Source organism: Phyllostomus discolor, chromosome 4, assembly GCF_004126475.2.
Source record: "Phyllostomus discolor isolate MPI-MPIP mPhyDis1 chromosome 4, mPhyDis1.pri.v3, whole genome shotgun sequence".
NCBI lineage: Eukaryota > Metazoa > Chordata > Mammalia > Chiroptera > Phyllostomidae > Phyllostomus > Phyllostomus discolor.
Window position 1 is genome coordinate 146,548,880 of NC_040906.2, and position 23,669 is coordinate 146,572,548.

Here is a 23,669-nt window from a genome sequence, read left to right on the forward strand (position 1 = left end):
TGAATAAGAATGTGTTCGCTAACTCTGCACTGCATAATTCCACAGCCATCCTCCTTTGCCCTGGAAGTTTCTCGTGATAGCAAGGTGGCGAATTCTGAGCCTTTCGGAAGTATATTACTCTGGGAAAAGGACAATTTGATTCATCCTGAGGTTGACAGACCTGATTGGTGAGAATGAACCTGTCCAACCTCAGGAAGGAGACAGAAGTCAATGAATGAACAACTCTCTCCTTCTTCTATTTTTTTTTTTTATAATATGGGTAGACCCATTAATTCATGTCACTGATGGAAAGCCTTATGTTGAGACTCCTGGGGGCATACCGAAGAAAATCAAATAGATTTGTCCACTGAATGACCCCTGACCCCTGGTGGAACTCTCTAAGTTGCCTGAAAGAGCTAGCTAGCTAGGACCAATAGCTCCTTCTGACTTCTCAAAAGGTCTCCAATTGCAATCCGCACAGCTGGTGTCTAGTTACAAGGTGTTTTTCTCCTCTAGCAGCCACACTTAGGACTGCAAAGCCCTCGCTGTAACATGCTCAGTTGAAGGTCCTCTGCAGCTCCAGTATGGGTGGAATGCAGAATTCCCTTTCCTAGAGGATAATCCAGTGCGTCCAGCTGTATTGCCCATTCACCCTCCCTTGGGGGCCTGGAGAAGAGCAAATCGGCACAACTCTCAGTTTGGAGTTTCGGCACACACCAGGACTCACAGTGGTGTTGCTGGAACCTTCCACATGCCATTTTCTTTTTTATTTGTGGTTTCTGTCCCCACGTCAGAATGCAAAATGCCATGAGATCAGAGACTGTCTGTTTTTTTCACTGTTTTATCCTTAGTACTTAAAACAGTACCTGACACAACTGGATTTCAGTAATTTACTACATAAACAATAAAGTTTTAAATATTTAATTTTAAAGAAATTAAAATTTTAAAAACAAATCGCTGCTCAAAAAACTGATTAGTATATTAATTTGGGTAAAATTATATTTAAAATGTAAAGCAACCAGAAAGGGATATTTGTATGAAAAAACTATAAAGTGGAAGGCATACTTCACTTGTTAAAGATATACCTGAGAAGACTGATCAAAGTAAAATGTCATGAAATAACTCCTTGAAGTGAAACAGAATTATATACCATAATATATTTGAAAAAAAGAAAACGCAATACATTTTTCTCAAACTTGAAAACTTTATAAATTAAAAATGCGGAAAAAAAACTAGGCTTAAGTTTCAAAACTACATGAATATATGTGAAGAAGCAGTAAACTTCTGAGTAGTATGCCTTAAAAATCTGCCTGCAAAAATAATAATCAAAATATGAATATTCTGAGAATAAGGGTTGTTATCAGAAGTACTAATATATGCTCTTTTATGCAGTTAATAATGGAACTATCATTTATTGGTATAGTTGGCCAGTCTTTTTACATCAATTTTCCAAAGTCTGGTATGAAACTAATTCCTAAACCTAGCAGATCTCCCATATCTTATGCAAAGTAAATGATAATGCCATCTGGATATCTTTTGATGTTTAGTAACTCTAAACACCCATACACTATTGGCCAAATTTTCCAAGACATAGGAAAGTGCCAATTCAACTCTTAAAACAAAAAACAATAACAACAATAACAACAAAAACTAGGGTTTAGAAATCTGGGGAACTAGGCCAAGTTAAATTCCTATGATTGGGTTCACTTTCTATTTCTACCCATTAAGAATTTTTCGAAATCAATGAATAAGTAAAATTAAATCGTACAATCCCTGAAAATATGGGATGATTTCATTGAAACCACAGTCTTAAGAATGATACATCACTGGACCCCTACCACCCAGTAGCTTCCCAAAATGTATTCCGAGAAACAATAAGTGGAATTTTGAACCATTTAACAATCCTGGCTCTATATTTCATTTTCTCATACTAACAGAAACATACTCATAGATATAACTTATAGAAATTTATAAACAAATTAGTTATGTCTAAAACTTGACAGTAAAATGCTAGCTTTACACATTCTTTTTACTAAAAGCTGGTATAACATACAAGTGTTCAAAGAATTTTTACCCTGGGGTTATCCTGTAGGGGCTATCCAACGAAGGACAGCAGATTGAAAGCGTACATGCAGGTTCTAACTTTCATTTGATTTCTTCTGTCTTTCATGTAGTTGAAAAGCTTAGACATCTATATACACATTGGGTTTCCAGACCACCTATAATTCTCATTCCCCAAAAGCATTCCCATACACTCTAGGTTCAACCATAGTTGTTGTTTTTATTTTCCTTTATGTCTTCCTTTTACTTTCTCTACTCCTTAAAAAAAAATTTGGACTGGATCCCTAGACAGCAGAATGGTATGTTGTTTCACCACTGAGGGAAGAAACAGGACAACTATTCTTCTCGACTTTACTAATTAATCTATGTGTATCTTCCTGAGAAAACTGAGACTATCAAGCAGACATGAAAACAAAATTCCTGGCATAACAAAAGACTTATATTAGAAACTATGATTGCACAGAGCAAACACTAAGAAAGAAAATAGTTTTATTCTAAGTAATGTACAGAAACTGTTACCATTAGAAACAGAATATATTCCGTATTCTACACTAACCATCTTTAATGTTCTCAACAAACTTTAGTAGTTAGTTTGCTTTGCTTTTTGCCAAAATAATGATTAAAAATTATCAGGTTGAATGGCAAAAAGGAATATACTCTCTAAGACACAAAAGCTTTAAGATGAGACATCTATACATGTATAATAATCCATTATGATAACCAGTTTTATTAATTTTAATGTTTGAAGCCACAGTCACATTAGGGCAGAGATGTTTGTATGTTCTGTTCAACTGGTGAAGCCCTAGTATCTAAAACAATACCTTCCACTTTGTAAGCAATCAAGAAAAATGTATTGAATTAACTAATTATTAATGATATGCTAGAACTATACAATCGCTATTATATATTTTAGAGAAAACAAAGCAGAAGTGAATAAAAAAGTGGAGAAGCAGGTGGCATAAAAACAGACACATAGATCAATGGGACAGAATAGGGAGCCCAGAAATAAACCCAAAACTTTACAGTCAATAAATATTTGACAGGGGAAGCAAGCACATACGATGGGCTACAGATAGTTCATTCAATAAATGGTGCTGGGAATATTGGACAGATATGTACAGAAAAATAAAACTAGACCACCTTCTTACAATGCACACAAGAATAAATTTGGAATGGATCAAAGCCTTAAATATTAGACCTGATTAGGATTTGTATGGCTATTTCGATTTCTATTTCTATGGCTGAAGAAAGCATAGGCAGCAAAATCACAGACACTGTGATAGCAATTTTTTATCAGATATATTTTCCTAGTCAAAGGTAACAAAAGAAAAAATAAACAAATGGGACTATGTCAAACTAAAAAGTTTTTGCACAGCAAAGGAAATCAACAAAATAAAAAGACAACCCACAACATGGGGGAACATATTCGCCGGTACATCTGATAAGGGGTTAATATCCAAAATTTATAAAGTAGTTATAAAACTCAACATGGAAAAACAAATAACCCAATTAAAAAATGGGCAAAGGACTTTAATAGACACTTCTTCAAAGAGGACATATGGTGAACAGACATATGAAAAGATGCCCAATGCCACTAATCACCAGAGAAATACAAAATAAAACCACAATGAGATACTACCTCACACCTGTCAAAATGGCTTTCATCAATAAATCAACAAACAGTAAGTGTTAGTGAGGATGTGGAGAAAGGGGAACACTTTTGCATTGTCGGTGGGAATGCAAACTGGTGCGTCCACTGTGGAAAGGAGTATGGAAATACCTAAAAAAAATAAACCTGAATCTGCCCTTTGACTCAGTGATACCACTTCTGGGAATATACCCAAAGGAATCTAAAACACTAATTCAAAAGAACATAAGCACCCCTATGTTCATTGAAGCATTATTTGCAATCACCAAGATATGGAAGCAGCCCAAGTATCCATCAGTAGATGAGTAGATAAAACAACTATGGGACATTTAGACAATGGAATACTACTCAGCCGAAATAAAGAAAACAGTTTTACTATTTGCAACAGTATTGATGGACCTGGAGAACATTATGCTAAGTGAAATAAGCTAGTCAGAGAAAGACAAATACCTTATGATTTCATTCATGTGGAATTTAATGAACAAACTGAACTAACAAGGAAAATGAGGACAGACTCACAGATGGAGAGCAGGATGACAACTAGTAGAGGCATATGTTAGGGGATGGAAGGATTGACCAAAAAGGAAAAAGGACTCATGGACATGGACAACAGTGTGGCGACTGCTGAGGGGAGGCGAGTATGAGTGGACTAAAAGGTAATGTAAAAAAAATACAATGAAGATTAAAGTAAGACATAAGTAAGACCAATAATACAGTATATGAACAATAGCTTCTTTAATAAAAACTTTTTGGTTTTATTACATAGCAGTAAATTTTACACAACTGACATAAAGTAATTTAAACTGTGATATGTAATGATTATAAAAGTACAACTAAAATATACTTAAGCCTAGATATCCTAAAATTTACAGCAAAATAGCAAATCTTTACAATATCCCATAATTCATGTAGATATGTATTATAGGATATAAACAAGTATAATTATTTTTAGTTAAGTAACATGTTGCTTATTTTAAAGAAAGAGCATCTCTACCTAAGAGAGCAAATGGACTTTTAAAATATCAGATGAGAGATTTAATTAAACTATTTCACATTTAAACGTCAGATTACTAAAACCTATAGATTCCTTATAAGCCTGAGAAAATGTTGATAACCAATATCAGCTCTACCTTTACCAAATATAACCCTTAAAATCATTAATAAGGTTTCATAATCCCTTCAGCAAGAGTGGTAATATCCCCCCAAAAGTTTTAGTATCACAAAATCACCAAACCAAGAGAGAAAAGTACCTGTTAAATAAGCAGACTGTAAATTACTGAAACTGCAAATGCACACAAATGATAAAAAATCCAAACCTCTAAACTGTGTAAGAATTATCCAAACCAAACAGGTAATACAGGTTGCCAGTAGAGAGTCTAGTAATCATTTGCACATTTACACGACTCTAGAAAATCATGTATATGTGATCTAGACAAAATCCCCCATACCAAACATAGTATGTATAGTGATTACTGATACAGTGAAACAAACATCAGGACTACAAGATAACTGTCTACAGTACATTCATTTGATTTAACTTTTGAACTAAAAAGGAATGTTCTACAGAGTATGAAATAATTTTCTGCAATTCAATACATTTAATTACCAATTAAATTAAACATGAATTTGTAAATGTCCCTTGTCTTTTCCTGAATGATGATCTCCTTCAAGAAGGCTTTTCCTCCTTTTCTCTGGATCAGTGAGGTGTCCTCCAATGTGCTACCTCAGTATCACATACCTCTACCATGGAACTTCCCATTCTTCATTTCTGCTTAACTACTGCTTTACCCAAAGGTTCAGATGCTTCTGGAGGACAAACACCATGCAATTCATATTTGTCAACCAGCCCCTAATACAATGTCAGAACAGAGCAGTGCCTCAATAAATTTAAGTAAGAACATGGATGAACAAATACATGAATCTGAAACAGCTTTTCAGTTCCGTGTTGTTCAGTTCTACGTAGTTCGACTTTTGAGTAATCAACCCATCCAATTTAAATTCTAAACCAAGATATTTTATATATGCAGATGTACAAGATGCACATAATGTGAAATCAGTCAAATAATTGAGCTTTTCACATGTACATTAGAATATTATTTAAACAAATTAATTTACTACTAACAGCTTTTTAAACTGACTTTAAACTGACTTCAAGCTGAACTTGGTTTGACAATAAAACATATCTACTTAACATAAGTACCAGAGTTTGTGGGGATTTTTAAAAATGCCTTCATCTAAATCAAAGTGTCTCAGCCTCAGCACTAGTGACATTTTGGACCAAGTAATTCTTTGTTGTAGGTGGTTGTTTGGTACAATTTTGGCATACATTTGATACATTATTTTGCAATAATCTATGTTGTAAATTTATATGCATACTTCACCAGCAAACATGTATTCATAACATAACTCTAAAGGGTATAGTATTTGGATTTAGATCCAAATAAGATTCACAAGTAGGCATTTTTTAACACTGATTTTGAGCAAGTACTTAAAAGTATTAAGGGCTAAATGTACAGTCTCCTCCAGTTTTGTGTCCACCTCTACTAAAACAAGAGTAATCAAATATTTATGGAACATTATTGTAAGGTCTGTCCAGAAGGCATCTAGTGATGTAATATGAAAAATAGAGACATTTATTAAAGAAGACACAATATGCAAGAAACATTGTGCATAGGACAATGACACCTCAGTCCCCTTTGAAATAGGTACCTTGGGACCTCACATAGTTCTCTCAATTGCCACCAGTTGCCCTGTCATATTTTCCTGAATCTCATCAACCATCTAAAATCTCTTCCCTTTCATTGACTTTAGTTTTGAAAAAAGCCAGAAGTCATGGGGTGCCAAATCTGGGCTGTAGGGGGAATGAGTCACCTGGGTGATTTGATATTTCACCAAAAAGCTCTGCATGAGACCATTATGCATAAGTGGGCTCATTGTTGTGATAAAGCTGCCATCACTAGTTGCCCATAGCTGTGGCCTTCTGAATCATCTGAAGAGTTTCCACACAGGAATGTTCAAACTTAATGCAAAACTTGATGCAGATGCATTGCTCTACTTGCTCAGTCATTTTGAATGCAATGACCACACAGTACACATGCTCATTCAATGGCAGATACCACCCCTACTGACTAGTACAGTGAAGTCGTCACTGTTCACACATGAGCATTCCAGTCCACTCTCCTTGGCTGCCAGTTACATCATCGTCACCCAAACAGTCTCTTTATGTTTGGACAATGGCTGGACTTTTTCCAGACAGACCTTCGTATAGTATATGTTATGTGTGTCTCAGGTGGTTTTTCGGAGGATAAAATGAGACTAGATATTTTTGCATTCTATGTAAATTGCAAAGTCATATATAAATGTTTATATTACTAATAATGTTTTAATATGAAATCACAAATATGCAAGTCCTAAGTAAATACCAACTTTTATTTTTCCTCTAACTCACAGAAGGGTCAGCCTTTTGGTTCTATTTAGGCCCTCAAGTGATTGGATGAGGCCCACCCAAACTAGGGAGAGAAGTTGGCTTTACTCAGTCTACCAATTCAAATGTTAATCTCAAATAGCCTTGACCAGGTACTGCAGCGGGTTACAGCGTTATCCCAATATGCCAAGGTTGCATGTTCACTCTCCAGTGAATATATAAAAATAAGGGGAACAACAAACTGATATTTCTAAGAAAAAAACTCATGGACATGGACAACAGTGTGGGGACTGCTGGGGAGAGGGTGATGATAGGAGGTGGAGGAGGGTATGGGGAGAATAAATGGTGATGGAAGGAGACTTGACTTGGGGTGCTGAACACACAATACAGTGTATAGATGATGTGTCATAGGATTGGGCACCCGATACCTGTATAATTTTGTTAATCAGTGTCACCCCAATAAATTTAATAAAAAGCAGAAAAATAAAATGAAATGAAATTGTATACTTAAAAAAACAGTATTTATTTAATCCATAAATACCCTCACAGACATACCCAGAATAATATTTGACCAAATGTCTAGGCACCCAGGGCCCCAATTGACACAGAAAATTCATCACAGTCACCAAACATTTTTCAACAAATATATTTTGAGTGACTGCTCACAATGCTTACAGGCACTAAACCAATGACACAGTGATATGTCCAATATGGCCCACAGCTTCATGAAATTTATAATCTAGACAGCTTAACAGGATATAATACAAAGAGCTATCCAAATAACTATGAAATAATGATGTGGTAAGTACAGGGAAAAGCAAAGGAAAAGCCTAAGATCTAACTTAAGTTAGAAGGCCAATGGGAGGAGCTCACTGAGAACGGTGTTCAGAGGAGATATGGAGGACACAGTAGAGTAGGAGCTGACCAGGTGAACAGCTGGGGGTGGCAGTGCAGGAGAGAACAGGGCACAAAAGCATGGCATCTTGGAGAGAGTACAGGGAAGAAAACTGCATCAACTGTGGGAAGAAGGCTAAAAGATGAAGCGAGAAGATAGGTAGGAAGCAGAACAGGCAAGTCCTTGTTAATCTGGTAAAATTTTCAACTGTATCCTAAGACTAGTGGGAAGACCCAGTTCTTTCCCTAATCATACCATCTTGTGAAAATGCTACTTCCCTGAAAGTTACACCATTTTATGAACATGCTGCAAGTGAATTCACAGCACTCACACCACAATATTTGTTACTCACCATACAGAGGAATCCTCATGCTAAAGGCTAACTCAGAGAAAGCAAAAACAATGCTTCAGAGCACCAGGTTGATGAAAGTTCAATCTGGGATCATGGCTCTCAATCCATTTTCCATGTGTCCATGTGCTTCATGTATATACTCCTAACTGCAACATTTCTCTTTATAACCCTACCCACCACCACTCTGGGGGCATACCTGATTCATGTCCCATGTTAGTAACATTTATGAAAAATAACTAAAAATATGCTGGGTACAGTACTCCTAGTATGAATGGAAACACCTGTCACTGACACAGTGGTTGTCTGCAGGAAGGGGAAGCAGCTAGCTGGTATACAAAAGTGGGAGGGGGACAAACTTTTCACTTTTTTGTATCTTTTTATTTTTATACAGTGAATCTGTAAGGCTATTAAAATGTTGATAACTATTAAAACCATTTGTCTCAATCTCTGAGAATATTATAATCATATTTATCATTTATATTTGTTAAATCTCTACCCTTATGTTTCTGGCAGCTCTAGCTATGCCAGAGACTGCTAATTGTTCACCACATCTGCTCTCCCCTTTCTCCCCAGTAAGAAAGCTGTAATGTTATTCGGGGCAGCAATTCATCAGATAAAAGAGTACAATTCCGGACTTCCTCGTAGTTAGGCATGGCCACATGAATGCAAACGGTAGTGCTGAGTGAGGTGTGGGGAAAGCTCCTCGAAGACAGTTGGCTCCACTGGAAAGTGGGTTTTCTAGTGTTCCTCTCATTTCTCCCAGCAGTCATCTAAGAATGTGTACACAGTATCTATCTATAAACCTAGAGTCAGGACCATGAAGTGATCTTGAGGACAGTAAAGCAGCAATGTTCCTGATCACTCTGTGGACACACAAAAATGCCCTAATGGACTCAAGAGTCACAAAGGAGGGCAATCCACTATCATTTTCGATGGTCTCCAGCCCCAGCCTCGAGGCAATTTCAGAGTGGGTGGCAGGATCATGGCTACCACAGATGCTAAAATTCAAAGGGAGGAAAATCATTCTTTTTTAACCAGAAGAGCAAGGGTCCTGAGATCATGGGTAAAATGCCTGCTGCTTTCTTCTCTCTGTTTTCCAGTCACTTGGCCCCAGATGCCAAAGAACTGCCAGAAGTAAATGGCAGAGCAGGGAAACTAAAGGCCCCATTTTCTGGCTTGTGGGCTGCAAAGGGGGACCTATAGGAGACAGATAGTATCAGAGAAATCACAGAGAGAAGGGAACTCAAGAGAACAAACCACCCAATGTTGCTTATGAACTCCTGGGCTCACTTTAGAGCTATGCATGTACAGATCTGACTTTAAACAGCACAGCAAAGGCTTTGAGAACTAAACTGCAGAGTAAACCAGTGCACAGATCCCACACTGGACACTGGATGGTGCACATGATAAACAGATCCCAACAGCAGTACAAAACAGGCTTTGAAAATGGAATTAATACTGAAACTACAACCCACAGACACTGGGTCCAACCTACTGACCTAAGCAGGTTGAGGGAGTTCTAAAAATAAAAAGAACAGTATTCCCCTTATGATTTAATTAAAACCTACAAACTCATAACATGCAAATATTCAGGATACATGCAAAAATTATTCAGCATACAAAGAAACAGGAAAACATTAACTCTCAGAGAAAAAGAAAATAAATAAGTACCAATCCCAAGAAAATACAGGTAATGGAGTTATCAAGAACTTATAATCAGTTATCGTAAACATGCCCCAAGCCATAAGGGCAAAATCTTTAAAAATGACTGGAAAGAGAGAAAGTCTTGGCTAAGAAATTAAAACTATAAAAATTAAAATTGAAATTTTAGAACTGAAAAATGAGGTAACATAAAATATTCATTTAAGAACATGATGCAGATGTGAGAGAGTCAGTGAAGTCGTAGACAGATTAGAAATTAGCCAATCTGTGAACAAAGGGAAGAAAAAGTCAGAGCCTCAAGGACCTGTGGGCACCAAAAAGCCTAACATTTATATCAATAGAATCCCAAAAAGGAGAAGAGAAATAAAAAATATTTGGAAAAATTATGACTAAAACTTTATCAATTCTGGCACCAGACATAAAATTACAAATTCAAGAAACTCAGCAAAACCCAAGAAGATAAAAAAAAATCTCAACTCAAAAATATTATATTCAAAATGCTGAAAACTAAATACAAAAGGAAAAAAAATCTTGAAAGGAGCCAGAGAAAAACAACAATTTAATGAGGGCAGATTTCTCGTCAAAAACATGAAGACCAGGAGGAAAAGGAATGGCACTTTCATAGTGTTAAAGGAAAACAACTATCAACCTTGAATTCCATAACCGGTGAAAATATCCTACAGATGTGAACATGGAATAAAGACACTCTCAGATGAAAGAAAACTAATATAACTGGTCTCCAGCAAACCTGCTCTAAAGGAAATGCTAAAGGAATTTCTGTAGATGGAAGGGAAACAATAACTGAGGAAAGTGGTATATCAGAAGTGAAAGAAAAGCAACAGAAAGAGCAAATATCTGGGTAACTATAATAAATTATCTCTTACCTCTTAAAATCTTTAAAATATGTATGACAATTAAATGAAAAAGTTATAAACACTACATTATTACATCTAAATTGTTTTCTATAAAACTCAATAGCAAAACAACAAAAAGTAACTCATTAAAAAATGGGCAGAGGATCCAAATAGAGATATTTCTGAAGACATGTGGATGGCAAACAGACACATGAAAAGGTGCTCAACATCACTAAACACCTGGAAAATGTAAATCTAAACCACAATGAGAAACTACCTCACACCGGCCAGTGTGACTATTAGCCAAAGGACAAGAAACAGGTATTAAAGAGGATGTGGAGAAAAGGGAGCCCTTGTGCACTTTTGATAGAAATGTAAATTGGTGCAGCCACTATGGAAGACAGTATGCAAGTTCTTCAAACATTTAAAAATAGAACCATAAGATCCAGCAATTCTACTTCTGGGTATTTACGTGAAGAAACCAACTCAAAAGGATATGTGCATCCTTCTGTTCACTGCAACTTTATTTATAATAGCTAAGATATGGAAACAATTAAGTGTCTACTGATAGATGAATGGATAAGGAAAACACTGTGTGTGTGTGTGTGTGTGTATATATATGCATATATATATATAAATGAAATATTATTTGGCCATATGAAAGAAGAAAATCACTAAACATACTGAAAAAATATGTACAAAGAGACACTGTCAAAACTCAAATGAGTAAATTAAAAGAATAATAAAAATATTCAAACAGTACAAAAAAGGCAGGAACAGAAAAATAAAGGAGTGAAAAATAGAGGAAACAGACATCTAATAATAAAATGGTGCACAGAAATCCAAACATATAATCAATTACATTAAATCTGAAGACAGAAATTAAAAGACAGATGTTATAAATTGGCAACCACCACCAAAACTGACTGATTAGACCATTCCTGCTTCTTACCTGCACGCTCCTATGGAGGTCCGGGGTATGTTGACCTCAGCCTCTGACTCAACATGCCACCATTTCCAGCTCTTCCCTATGACTTATATCACTGGATCTTTCAAATCAGTGACATCTCTGTTATTTATTAAGCTTTTAATCTCGGAGGATTATAGTACTATTTTCCATTTTCCCAATTTCTCAACTAAATTTTCTCATAATTTAGAAAAACCTAAATTTTGTGAGAAATTGAGGAAGGAATCCCTATATGGAAACAGTTTCTTGTACCTTTGATATGTCTTGCACCAGGTGAGATATGTTAAAAAGTTTTCTGTTATTAACGTGGTTTTTATTTCTCTTTGCATGTCCTACAGTATCTTTTTTAATAAAAGTGGCTGCTGTGTTATTTGATGCATAGATATCACCACTTTGTTCATAACTGCACCATTCAGCATTGTAAAGAATATTTTGCTCAGTGGATTGAGCTCGGGCTGGGAACCAAAGTGTCCCAGGTTCGCTTCCCAGCTAGGGTACATTTCTGGGTTGCAGGCCATAACCCCCAGCAACCACACATTGATGTTTCTCTCTCTCTCTCTCTCTCTCTCTCTCTCTCCTTCCCTCCCTCCTTTCCCTCTCTAAAAATAAATAAAAAAGTCAAAAAAAAGAAAAATACAATAAAATTTGAATAAAATGTAGCACCCATCCTTAAAAAAAAAAGAATATTTTGTTTCATTTATTGCTTTCTGACATAAACTCTACATTGTCTGATTTCTGGATAACTGATTTCTTGCTGTTTGCATTTTCCCATTTCTTTACATTTAGCCTGTCTGTAACATTTTGCTCTTGGTATATTTCTTATATACAGCATGGTTTATGCTTTGTGAAACAATCTGAAAACAATTTTATTTATAGGTGATTTATTGTCACTTACATTTATTGGTATGACCAATATATTTGATCTCATTTCTGTCATATTATTGTTATAGTTGCCACGTATAAAAATAAAATATAAGCAATATTTTGAAAAAATAAAACATTTAAAGTCTACAAAAATGCTCATGGATCAAGTATAAATTTCTTTGTGGCTCTAAACTCATAAGTAAAAACTTCTTCATCATTTAAGTTAGACTTCCAAATTAGTTCTACTGAATTGTAGCATATTTGATGATCAACTCTAGATCCATGTACTGTCAACAAAGTTTGTTGAGCTGGTTCAGTAACATAAATTGTAAAGTAATAAATAGGCCAAATCAGGCAATCTTGAATCTACAGTAGCCCCCCTTGGGCACCTGGTTTGCTGTGGTTTTAGTTACCCACAGTCAACAGTGGTCTGAAAACATTAAATGGAAATTTCCAACAATTAACAGTTTGTAAGTTTTAAGTTGTGAGCTGTTCCGAGCTGCGTGATGAAGTCTCGCACAGCCTGTCTCGTCCCATCCAGAACCTGAGCCATCTCTTTGTCTAGCGTCTCCATGCTGTATAAGCTCCCACCTGTCACTTAGAACTGTCATGGTTATCAGACAGACTGTTTCAGTATCACAAGGGCTTGTGTTCATGTAAACTTTATTTTACATACTAATGGCCCCAACGAGCAAGAGTAGTGATACTGGCAATTCAGATATGCCAAAGAGGAGCTCTAAGTGCTTTCTTTAAGTGAAAAGGTATGTACAGGAAAACACATAGTAAAAATAGGGTTAGGTACTATCAGTCTTGGAATGTATCCCCCATAGATAAGGAAGACTACATAAACTGTATTTCATCCTGTCGATTTTGAAAACCATTGGAAAACAGTCCAGATATTTGTTTTGTTACAGTAACTGATTATTTCCAAAATCAAACAAAATAAAGTGAATAAGGACTGATTTCATAACACAGGAACTTTAAATTTCATGTCCTTGCAACTCACTCACTCTTATCCCAATAATTCCAACTACCCAGGGCACACCACTACCTTCCTCTAACAAGCCAAGTTTTTTCACACTTCCAAACCTTTATAAACTTAGAACAGAATAGAGAAGAGCTTTTCTTTCACTTTGTCTTCACAAATACATTTTTTTAAATTTTTTTAAAGATTTTATTTATTTATTTTTAGGGAGGGAAAGGAGGGAGAGAGAGAGAGAGAGAGAGAGCGAGAGAGAGGGAGGGAGAGAGAGAGAGAAACATCAATGTGCGGTTGCTGGGGGTTATGGCCTGCAACCCAGGAATGTACCCTGGCTGGGAATTGAACCTGGGACACTTTGGTTCCCAGCCCGCGCTCAATCCACTGAGCTACGCCAGCCAGGGCTCACAAATACATTTTTAAGCTATATCTGACATTCTGTGAAATGTATGAAAGATTACAAAGGTCATGTGACATCAGTCAAGCTCACTTACATGAATCTAAGCATAAAATGTAAATTTGTCTGTCCCAGAGAGAAGATACATAGCTTTTACTGTAAAGTTTATATATTAGAGGTAGCACAAATCATGTCATCAAAAATTCAAGAGAAGGGGTAAGTACATTATAAATCTTGTAAATATCTGAGTGAAAAGGCAAGATAGAAATCACATTACAATGCAAATCTAAGTATACTCAGCAGGAATTTTCTTGCTATATCCCCTGCACCCAGATTACCACCTTGCATATAGTGGGTTCTGAATAAATACTTACTAACTTTTAAAAAAGATAAATCAATGAAATTATCATTCTTCTTTTACAAGGAGGGGATCTGTAGCTTGTTGAAAAATTTTTCACTCAAAAAATCTCATAACTGCTCATCGGAAGAACTGTGGCTTGGGCTCATTTCTTCTAGATACAAAGTCTTAGTATATTTATTCCATTTCATCCCATTTCCCAGACTTGCCCAAACGTTAGATGGAAACCAGAACACAAAAATGAAAAATCTCAAACTTATTACTCTCTTTGATATTTTCTGTTCTCCATAACACCCGTCTCAGGGCTTTTCAAATCAAACTCATCTTTCTGTTCATTGGAGCACATTATTTTGTTTTTGCACTATCCTGTACTACCACCATCCAACTGCAGCAAAGTAACAGGTCTGGAGGCACATGGCTGCACATGTGCATTACAATGGCCTTCGCATCAGTGGGATTCCAAGTTAAATAATATATCAGTTTCTCATATTGCTGAGGCAACTCCAAAAACTGTGGTAGGTTAAAACTTCTGAATGATTCATTCTGGTGTATTTAAGGTACCTTTCTTTAACAGTCACGAGACTTGTTTCTCTCCTTTCCTGCAATATATCCAATTAGATCTTGAGGTGCCAGAATGCAAATACCTACAAAAGCACTTGCCCAGAAGCTAATATTTTAGATTTAATAGTGCTGACCAAAACTGACTTTGATAAAACACTATCACTAACTTAAACTGTATTAAACTGCCTAAAATATTGAAGAGTGATGATTTTTAGAGGCTTACTTACAAGTCGGGTTATTATTTAATCTTAAAGATATGTAAATCATGTAAGCAAAATTTAATTATGATAGAACTACCAATTAATGTTTTCTACCATTACATAGAGAAATAAAGCAAACTAATAAATTGAGAAATAAAAATAAGTGTGATTATTTTTATTGTGTGTAGAATTTTAAAGAGTGACTTACGAAACATTACTTTTAGTCACATGACAATTCCTGAGAAAAATGCTGAAGCACACTCACCTAAATTAGAAGATATCCTAAAAAATCATAAACATTAAACATGAAATTAGATAAGCATACATAATGTACAGAAGCAAAGATAAGCACCCCAAATGCTGTGATGATATCCTGTCCAGAATGATGTATATTTGATTATAAGCAAATAGTAAGAATCATACATGAATTATTACCAAGAGATCCTATTGTCTTAGGTGTTTTTATTTTTTATTTTTTAATTCAGATCACATTTCCTGTTAACCTTGATTTTTACCAATACAAAGTACCTCCCTAAAGTTATCCAGCAAGTAATTAATACTTCATGAGATGGTCAGGCTTAAATCAAATTCCAACTTTTCTGACTATATTCCATTACACAATATAATGGTATAGAGAATCAACTGATCTTAGACTTTAATGTAAATTTACTTTCAAAAAATTACATTAAAAAGGATAAACGTTTTAGGATAATGTCCAAATTACCACTTTGAAAGCTACCCTCTTTAAAAGCTGAGTACTGACTGTCTGGAAGACAAAAAGAAATAAAAACATGGCTCATTCATTTATTAAATAAACATTTATTTCATGTTCACTCAGCAAAATTCTGTACTATTATGATTTCTGTCCTATGGCAATCAAAATAAGAAAAAATACAATGTAATAAATACAAAATGACACAGTACAACTATGTACATAAAAAACAGAGGTGTCAATGATAAGACTAAGATATTAAGGAAAGTCTTCCCTAGCGAGATCATTATTAAATAAACTAAAGACATTTTAACCATAGGAATTACAACACAGACAAAAAGTAAAGAATTAAGTAAGAGATTCAACAAATGTACTGTAAGTGAAAGGCAAAGTTGCGAAACTAATGAGATAAATTTGGAGAAGATGGTGAACCTAACTGACAAACTGATTTTACATTCAACATAATAAAAAATAGTAACATACTGTAAACACTTGAATAACAAAAGAGTACATAAAGAAAATGCTAATTGACAAAGACATTTCTCTCACACCTAGATGTAGAGCAGTCTCCAATAATGAAAATAAAATTAAGGAAATTTGCAGTTACCCAAAAGGTAAAGTGATGGTTTGTATGAGTACAGCTGGCTGTGTAGGTGCCAGGCTGGGGTGTTATAGGACAGTAAGAAATACTAGTCTTTCTTTGGAGCCAAGGTTATCATAAAAATCTATAAATATTCCTGGGCCAGTAGATTTAATGCCCAGAAGTCTTCAGTGCAAGGTAGATGAAGAAGGCCCCTCAGCTATGGCTTCAGTAGTCTATATGAAGACTTGTCACTTCCATGAGTGGTTCCACACCACTGTCTAAGAACTGAATGAGGAGAATAAAGTTTACTCCATTAACCTCCCCAACCTTGATGAACTAGATTTTAAACCCAATTTGATACTATGCAGACAATAAAGTTAAATTACAAATTCAAAAATGTGTTAACACATGAATGCTGCACCTTTCTACCTTTGGTGGAAAATCTCTGTAATACAATTATTCTCAAGTGGACAGTAACCCTTATTGATAAACAGAAGTTAAAAGAGTTTAATATAAATTATTGATATAAACTGTAAAGGCCTAATCATTCTTGTTCAGGATTGTATATTCCAGCTACCCACTTGAAACAGTCTTGCCCCTGACTTGGGGACTTCAAACAGGTTATTCCATTCACATGGTCCTTTTTAAGTGGCAACCCATTATTTAGTAATAAAGAGAAGGCAGCTATACATGAAAGTCACAAATGGTCTTGTCACATCAAATTTTATCTTTGTTCTACTGAAAATAGGCCCAGACCTGCAGAACAATAAAAAGGAAGGAAAAAAAATCAAACTAGCAATTAAATTCATTTTGAAGAATATTTAAAATTTCATAACATTTTATGTCCACAAATACTAACTAATCATAGATTTTTAAGAATTGCCTGTCACCACGAAAATCAAAAAGAACTCAAATTAACCATAATTCATTAAATAAAATAAATTACAAAAAAATAAGAAGGAAGAAATCACAAGTCTTTAAGTCACTAAAAATGATCGAAAAATCACCATCAAAGAATGTCTATCATGTTGGCAGCGTAGGTAAATACTGTGCTCACCTCCTCCCAAGACATCAAAATTACAACTAAATTATAAAACCACCACCCTTGAGAACCACCTAAGACAGGATGAACAGATTCCTATAACAAAGGATATAAGGAAGCCACAGGGAGACTGGTAGGAGGGGCAGAGACATGAAACAGGCTGGTCCCACAGTCACCTGTGGCAGTGAAGAATAGGGAAGGATATCTTGGCTACAGATCCCCACTAAAAAGTGAGGGGCTCTAGATTCCCCGGCCCTGGGCACCAGTGCTGAAAAGAGGAGTTCCCACACAACTAGCTGTGAAAATCAGCAGGGACTCGGTGAGGGTGAGAGAGGGGGCTGCTGTAGACCCAGATGTCCTCTCAAAAAAGTCTCGAGTTCAGACACACAAACATTCACCCCAAGCTCCAGCTAAAGGACAGCAGCTTGAAAAGTGCTAAGGAAATATAGGGAACCAAATTTTCTGGCTTCAGGGCAAGAGCTGGAGGGGCAACTCCCTTGGGACTCAAGTACTAAGGGGCTCCACTGTTCCTTTGCTGAGCTCTCCTCACACATAGCTCTCCCCACCCAGGGGATTCTCTGAGACACCCCCTCACCCACATGGCACACAGAAGGAAAATTTTCCAGCAGCAGTTTCTCATAAACTGCTAGCCTTGACCTACTCTGGGGATTTAAAAAAAAAAAAAAACCTCTCAGATTATGAACCCCAAACAAGCAACAACTGGCTTCCACATACTCTATATCTCTAGCTAAGTAGTCAGGAGCCCAGTACTAGCGACAGAGGCTTTGGTTCACAGCATAGCTTCTCCCAGGCACCTCCAAGCCCAGCACAGGCAGCTACCAACCACAGACAACTTTGTATCTCCTACCAGATAGCACCAGGCTGGACATAGACAGTGGCAGACCAGGGCCTACTCGGAAGCCTCTCTCAAGAGGCCCTAGAACCAACACACCTGGTGGTCAGCTTCAGCCCTCACAAGAGCACCACCCAATTAGCACCACAAATGACACATCCAAAGGGTGAACTGGGAAGGCACCAGAGAATGCTCAACTGAATCCCAATTCATGGGGTCAGCCCCCAAACAACAGCTCATTCACTATAGTAAGGGCAGTCCTCACAGCCAGGCAACCTCAGGGTCAAACCCACCCACTGATGTGCCACAGCAATAACAAGAGGGCACATACAATCCACAAAAGGGACACCCCTGGAGTACCTAACTGAAGTGAGCAAGGAGTTTGCAGCACTAGGCTCCACAGGACATCCTACTACATAAGGCTACCCTGTCAAGACTGGGAGACATAGCGTATCTACATAATTATGTAGAAACAAATACAGGGAGGCAGCCAAAGTGAAAAAGAAACAAAACAAAAAATAAAAAAAAAACAAAGAACCATGGCCCAAATGAAAGAACAGAACAAAACTCCAAAAAAGAACTAAACAAAACGTAGGCAAGCAATCTACCAGATACAGAGTTCAAAACACTGGCTATAAGGATGTTCAATGAACTTAAGGGAAAAACAGATGAACTAGTGAGAAATTATACAGACAGAAATCATAAAAAAGAGTCAATCATAAACAAAGAATACAATAACTGAAATGAAGAGCACAAATAAATGAAGTCAACAGCAGATGGGATGAAGCAGATGACCAAATCAGCAAGGTAGCAGAAAATACCCAACTAGAACATCAAAAAGAAAAAAAGAATATAAAAAATAAGGATAGTTTAAGGAACCTCTGGGACAACATTGAGGGTAACAATGCTCATGTCATGGGGCTACCAGAAGGAGAGGAGAGAGAGCAAGGGATTGAAAACCTATTTGAAGAAATAATGATGGAAAACTTCCCCGACCTGGTGAAGGAAACAGACATATGTCCAGGAAGCCCAGAGTTTCAAGCAAGATGAATCCAAACAGGCCCACCAAGGTACATAATTAAAATGGCAAAAGTTAAAGACAAAGAGAGACTCTTAAAAGTAGCAAGAGAAAAGCAGTTAGTTACCTGCAAGGGAGTTTCCATAAGATTGTCAGCTGATTTCGCAAAAGAAACTTTGTAGGAGAGGAGGGACCGGCAAGAAGTATTCAAAGTGAAGAAAAGCAAGGACCTACAACCAAGATTATTCTGCCCAGCAAAGTTCTCCTTTACAATCGAAGGACAGTTAAGAGCTTCCCAGACAAGAAAAAGCTAAAGGAGTTCATCATTAACAAACCAGTAGTATAAGAAATGTTAAAGGAACTTTTTAAAAAAGAAAAAGAAGGGGGAAAAGATCATAAATATGAATAACAGAATGGCAGTAACTACTTACCTATCAATAATTACATCAAATGTAAATAGATTAAATGCTCCAATCAAAGACATGTGGTGGCTGAACAGAAAACAGAAGACCCATACATACGCTGCCTATAAGAGACCCACCTCAGAGTGACACACACAGACAGACTGAAAGTAAAGGGATGGAAAAAGATATTTCATGGAAATAGAAATAAAAAATAAAAACCGCTGTAGCAATACTTAGACAAAATAGACTTTAAAACAAAGACTTAACAAAAGATAAAAAAGGACATTTCTTATATAATAACCAAGATATGGAGGCAACCTAAGTGTCCATTGAAAGATGACTGGATAAAGAAGATGCGGTACATATATAATGGTATATTAGTTGGCCATAAAAAATACATTCACATACAAAAACATCACTAGTAACATTGACATAGGGGGGAAAACGCAGACCAGTTCTTAATGAAAAAGGGTGTCCAGTAAAACACAATCAAAATTACTAAACAAATCTCTGTGCTGACGGATGCACTTACTTTGTACTAAATAAAAAGGTAATGTCCAAAGCACACACACAGCACACACACGCACAAAAGGGACAATCCAGAGACAAACCCAGCTACAAAATAAGTGTGCCTGCTTAGTATTTAGAGAAGCAAAATTATAAATTCTGAGTTGTTTTTCATTTGAGAGAAGTAGGGTTTATACTAACATCACCTGTGAAGAAAAATGAAATACTACGGACACTGAAAAAGGGATTCTGAACAGAGTGTACACTGAATTCCCCTTCTAAGTAAATCTTAATTTCCAGAAGGCCTGATTCAAAAAGTAGAAATGGCTTTAGCTACAGTCCCAGGACTGGGCTAGGACTGGGCTTTGTATCTGGCCATGCAGTGTTCGAGGCAGAAGCCACCCACCACAGAAGCCACCCACCACGCATTCCCAGACTCTTAACTGTGTCACTCCAGAAACCAAGAAGCCTTGGCTTCCAGGTCGTTAATGTGATCCTCGGCTGGACCAGTACGGCCACTTCTCTCCGGGCAGCCTCGGAGAACTGCCACCCTGAGTCAAACCAGTCAGTGGTGGGTGGCAGGCACCGCCTGCTACCTTCAGCAAAGCACTCCACCAACACACTTTCCCGATACCACTTTCTCAGGCTTGGCTCTTCCTTGGAGAAGAGAAGCCATGTAGTATACACAAGTTACAGCTTCTCTTGTCCAAAAACGGGACGCCACAGTGCGGGAGGACCAGCACCACCCGCCCATCACACTCCCGGGTGCAGACCTGTCCCAGCGCCTGAACCCAGGCCCCGAGGTCGCCCTGAGGGCCCCGGCCCCGGTGGCTCGGCGGGCGTCGTCAGGAAGGAGCGGACGCTGAGGCGACTCCCAGTTCGGGGGGACTGGCGGGCCGTGTCCGCTCCGGACCCGCAGCAGCAGGCCGTGGGGCTGCCGGTGGGCCTGGGACTTACCTTGTTGAGGTGGGGGACCCGCATCAAGGCGCGGCCGCGCTGGTGGGTGTGGCGGCGGCGGGGGGCGGCAGTCTCCATGGCGGGCGTGCTGTTGTCGGCGGCTCAAGCGGCAGGCAGTGAGGAGCGCGCGGGGCCGGTGGCGGCTGCAGCTGGGACGCCCGCGAGGACTGGGGCGGTGGCGGCGGCGGCGCAGGGGAAGGGCCCAGGGCCCAGGGGTAGGGCGTGGGTGGCGAGGTGGGTGGCGAGAGGGGGTGGACGCGGCGGGAGGAGCCGGCGAGAAGCCGGTGTCCCCGGCAGGACAGCCTGAGAGAAACGCTGAGTCATGTCGGAAGATCGCCCGATCGGGCGAGCGGAGAGGGGGAAGACGGAGGCCCTGGCGGCGTTGCGGGAGCCTGGGGGAGGCGGCCGCGGGAGTCGCTCCCTGCCCGGGCAGCCCCTCACCACCACCGCGGTTGTAATTACAGCTGTGCTAGTCCATCTCTACGTGGGACGTGTCGAAGTGGTTGGTGTGCACTGAATGCTCTCTCATCCCAAAGACCCACCTGGGGACTACGGCCGGTTTCCCAGGCCAGTCCCCCGGCCACCCGGGCGCCCTCACCCCTGGCGGAGGAGGCCCGCAGCCAGAGCTGCAGAGAGGTGGGAGGGTTCTGCTCGGGGCACCCAGGGGCACCCAGGGGTGTTTGCACACAACCATGACTGACTGGTGAGGATCAAACTTCACCTCTGTCTTCAAGTTAGGCTCTTTCAAGGCACCTGCCCACGGCCCTGGATGCCAGCCATGCCTGGGAGCAGGAGTCAGGAAGAAACCAACCTTGACCCAGAAAGCCCAGGCCCAAGTAGAGCGGGGAGTCAGGCTGGAGAGGAGAGCCCGGGACGCCATACAGGTCTTTGTAGATCACCCACTCATTTGTTTTATTTTAATAAATGAGTGCAGACGTGTTAGGGCCCAATTCACAGTCACGTCCGCCCTGTATATAGTCTTAAGTTCTAGATGCCAAGGAGTTTAAGAACCTCGCTCTGAATAACGACGAGGAACTCCGTCTTTAGGTTCTTCTTTGCTAAAAAGAGAGGGTCTTGTGTTGATATTTATACCTCGAGTTTCAAGGAATGGAGGAGCAGTCAGATCAGAACCAAGAGGAGTGTCTGACACACAACAAACACTGAAGGTTTCTGTGCCCCAGTTTCCTTTTCAGTTACATAGGAATCCTGGTTTCTGCTCTGCTCATCTCTACCTAATGATATAAAAGATGGTGTGTAGGATTGATTATTCTTTGGTTTCACATATCCAAAAACTAGACACATCCAATCAGTATCTTCTTTACTTCTAATTGTTATTTTCCTTATCAGAAAGATTTTTTACAGTTGTTTTGTGGCCCATACTTCTATCCAGAAGCTTCTTAGGCTTGGTCTTTGAATTATCTAGAATCAGTTGTTTTATTTAGAGAACGTTTTACTGGCATCACAGGGTTCTTTTAAAACATTTGTTTCATCCAAGTAACACTTTTCAACTGTCAATTTATAAGCCATAAATAATTAACTCTACATCTTAGAAGAAGATATACTTTGCAAAACTCACTTTCTTAAATTAACTGAAGTACATTACAATTACAGTGCTTTAACTGTGACAAAAACACTTTAACAGCAGGCCTAGGAACAGAAGATAGTGAAGATGAAACAAAAATGTTCATACAACAGAACCTTGTTATAAAGCAGCTCTTATTACATAAATTTAGATATATTACCAGTCTTTGCTTGTTTCTGTGATATAATATCCACATACAGGAAAGCCAGTGTAAATCTAGGGAGTAGCCCAAAATGAGTAGGTGGGCTTTCTGGCCAAGCCATCATTACAAAGGGGTTAAAGATCCTGCCAATGCAGGTAAGATTCACATCTCTCTCCTGTATGTTTACTTCTCTCATGGAAAGAGCTCCAGGCATTTTGAGTGGTAACAATACAAGGCCTAACTAGGGGAGCTATGTTGTATATTCATGTGCAGTTCCAAGTTCCATGTAACTGTTGGCCAGAATACGCAATTTTCCAGTCCTTTTAAATAGTTCGTAAGGTTAGGTTTTACTGGGGAAAAAAATGAAGGAAACAAACACATAGAAAAAAATCTTGCTTTAACTTTCCTTGGAAGAAACTATAGTTGTGCAATCACTGCACACATTTGGTAATGTTAATAATGGGACTAGAAACCTGTAAGTTTCTGTTACATAGGTGAGAATACTAAATTTAGAATCACATCAAATATTCGATCAAATGCAATCAAATTCAAATATTTCTTGCCCCAGTAAGTTTAGTGCACAATGACCTCTAATCAAAATATAATTGCAGTACTATAATGTAATATCATGAGATTTCAAGTACAGGCTTATACCTCAGAGATATTGT

The 23,669-nt window shown here is 38.1% G+C and overlaps 1 protein-coding gene across 1 annotated transcript in view; it reads right to left on the reverse strand.

Moving 5' to 3' along the window:
• The window catches only part of ME1 (malic enzyme 1), a 172,623-nt gene extending 151,017 nt beyond the window's left edge, over window positions 1–21,606 (reverse strand). The window contains exon 1 of the mRNA XM_028510473.2: window positions 21,278–21,606. Within this exon, the coding sequence (XP_028366274.1) occupies window positions 21,278–21,355 (78 nt within the window). The 5' untranslated portion in view covers window positions 21,356–21,606. The remainder of the gene's footprint in view (window positions 1–21,277) is intronic.
• Window positions 21,607–23,669: the final 2,063 nt, after the last annotated feature.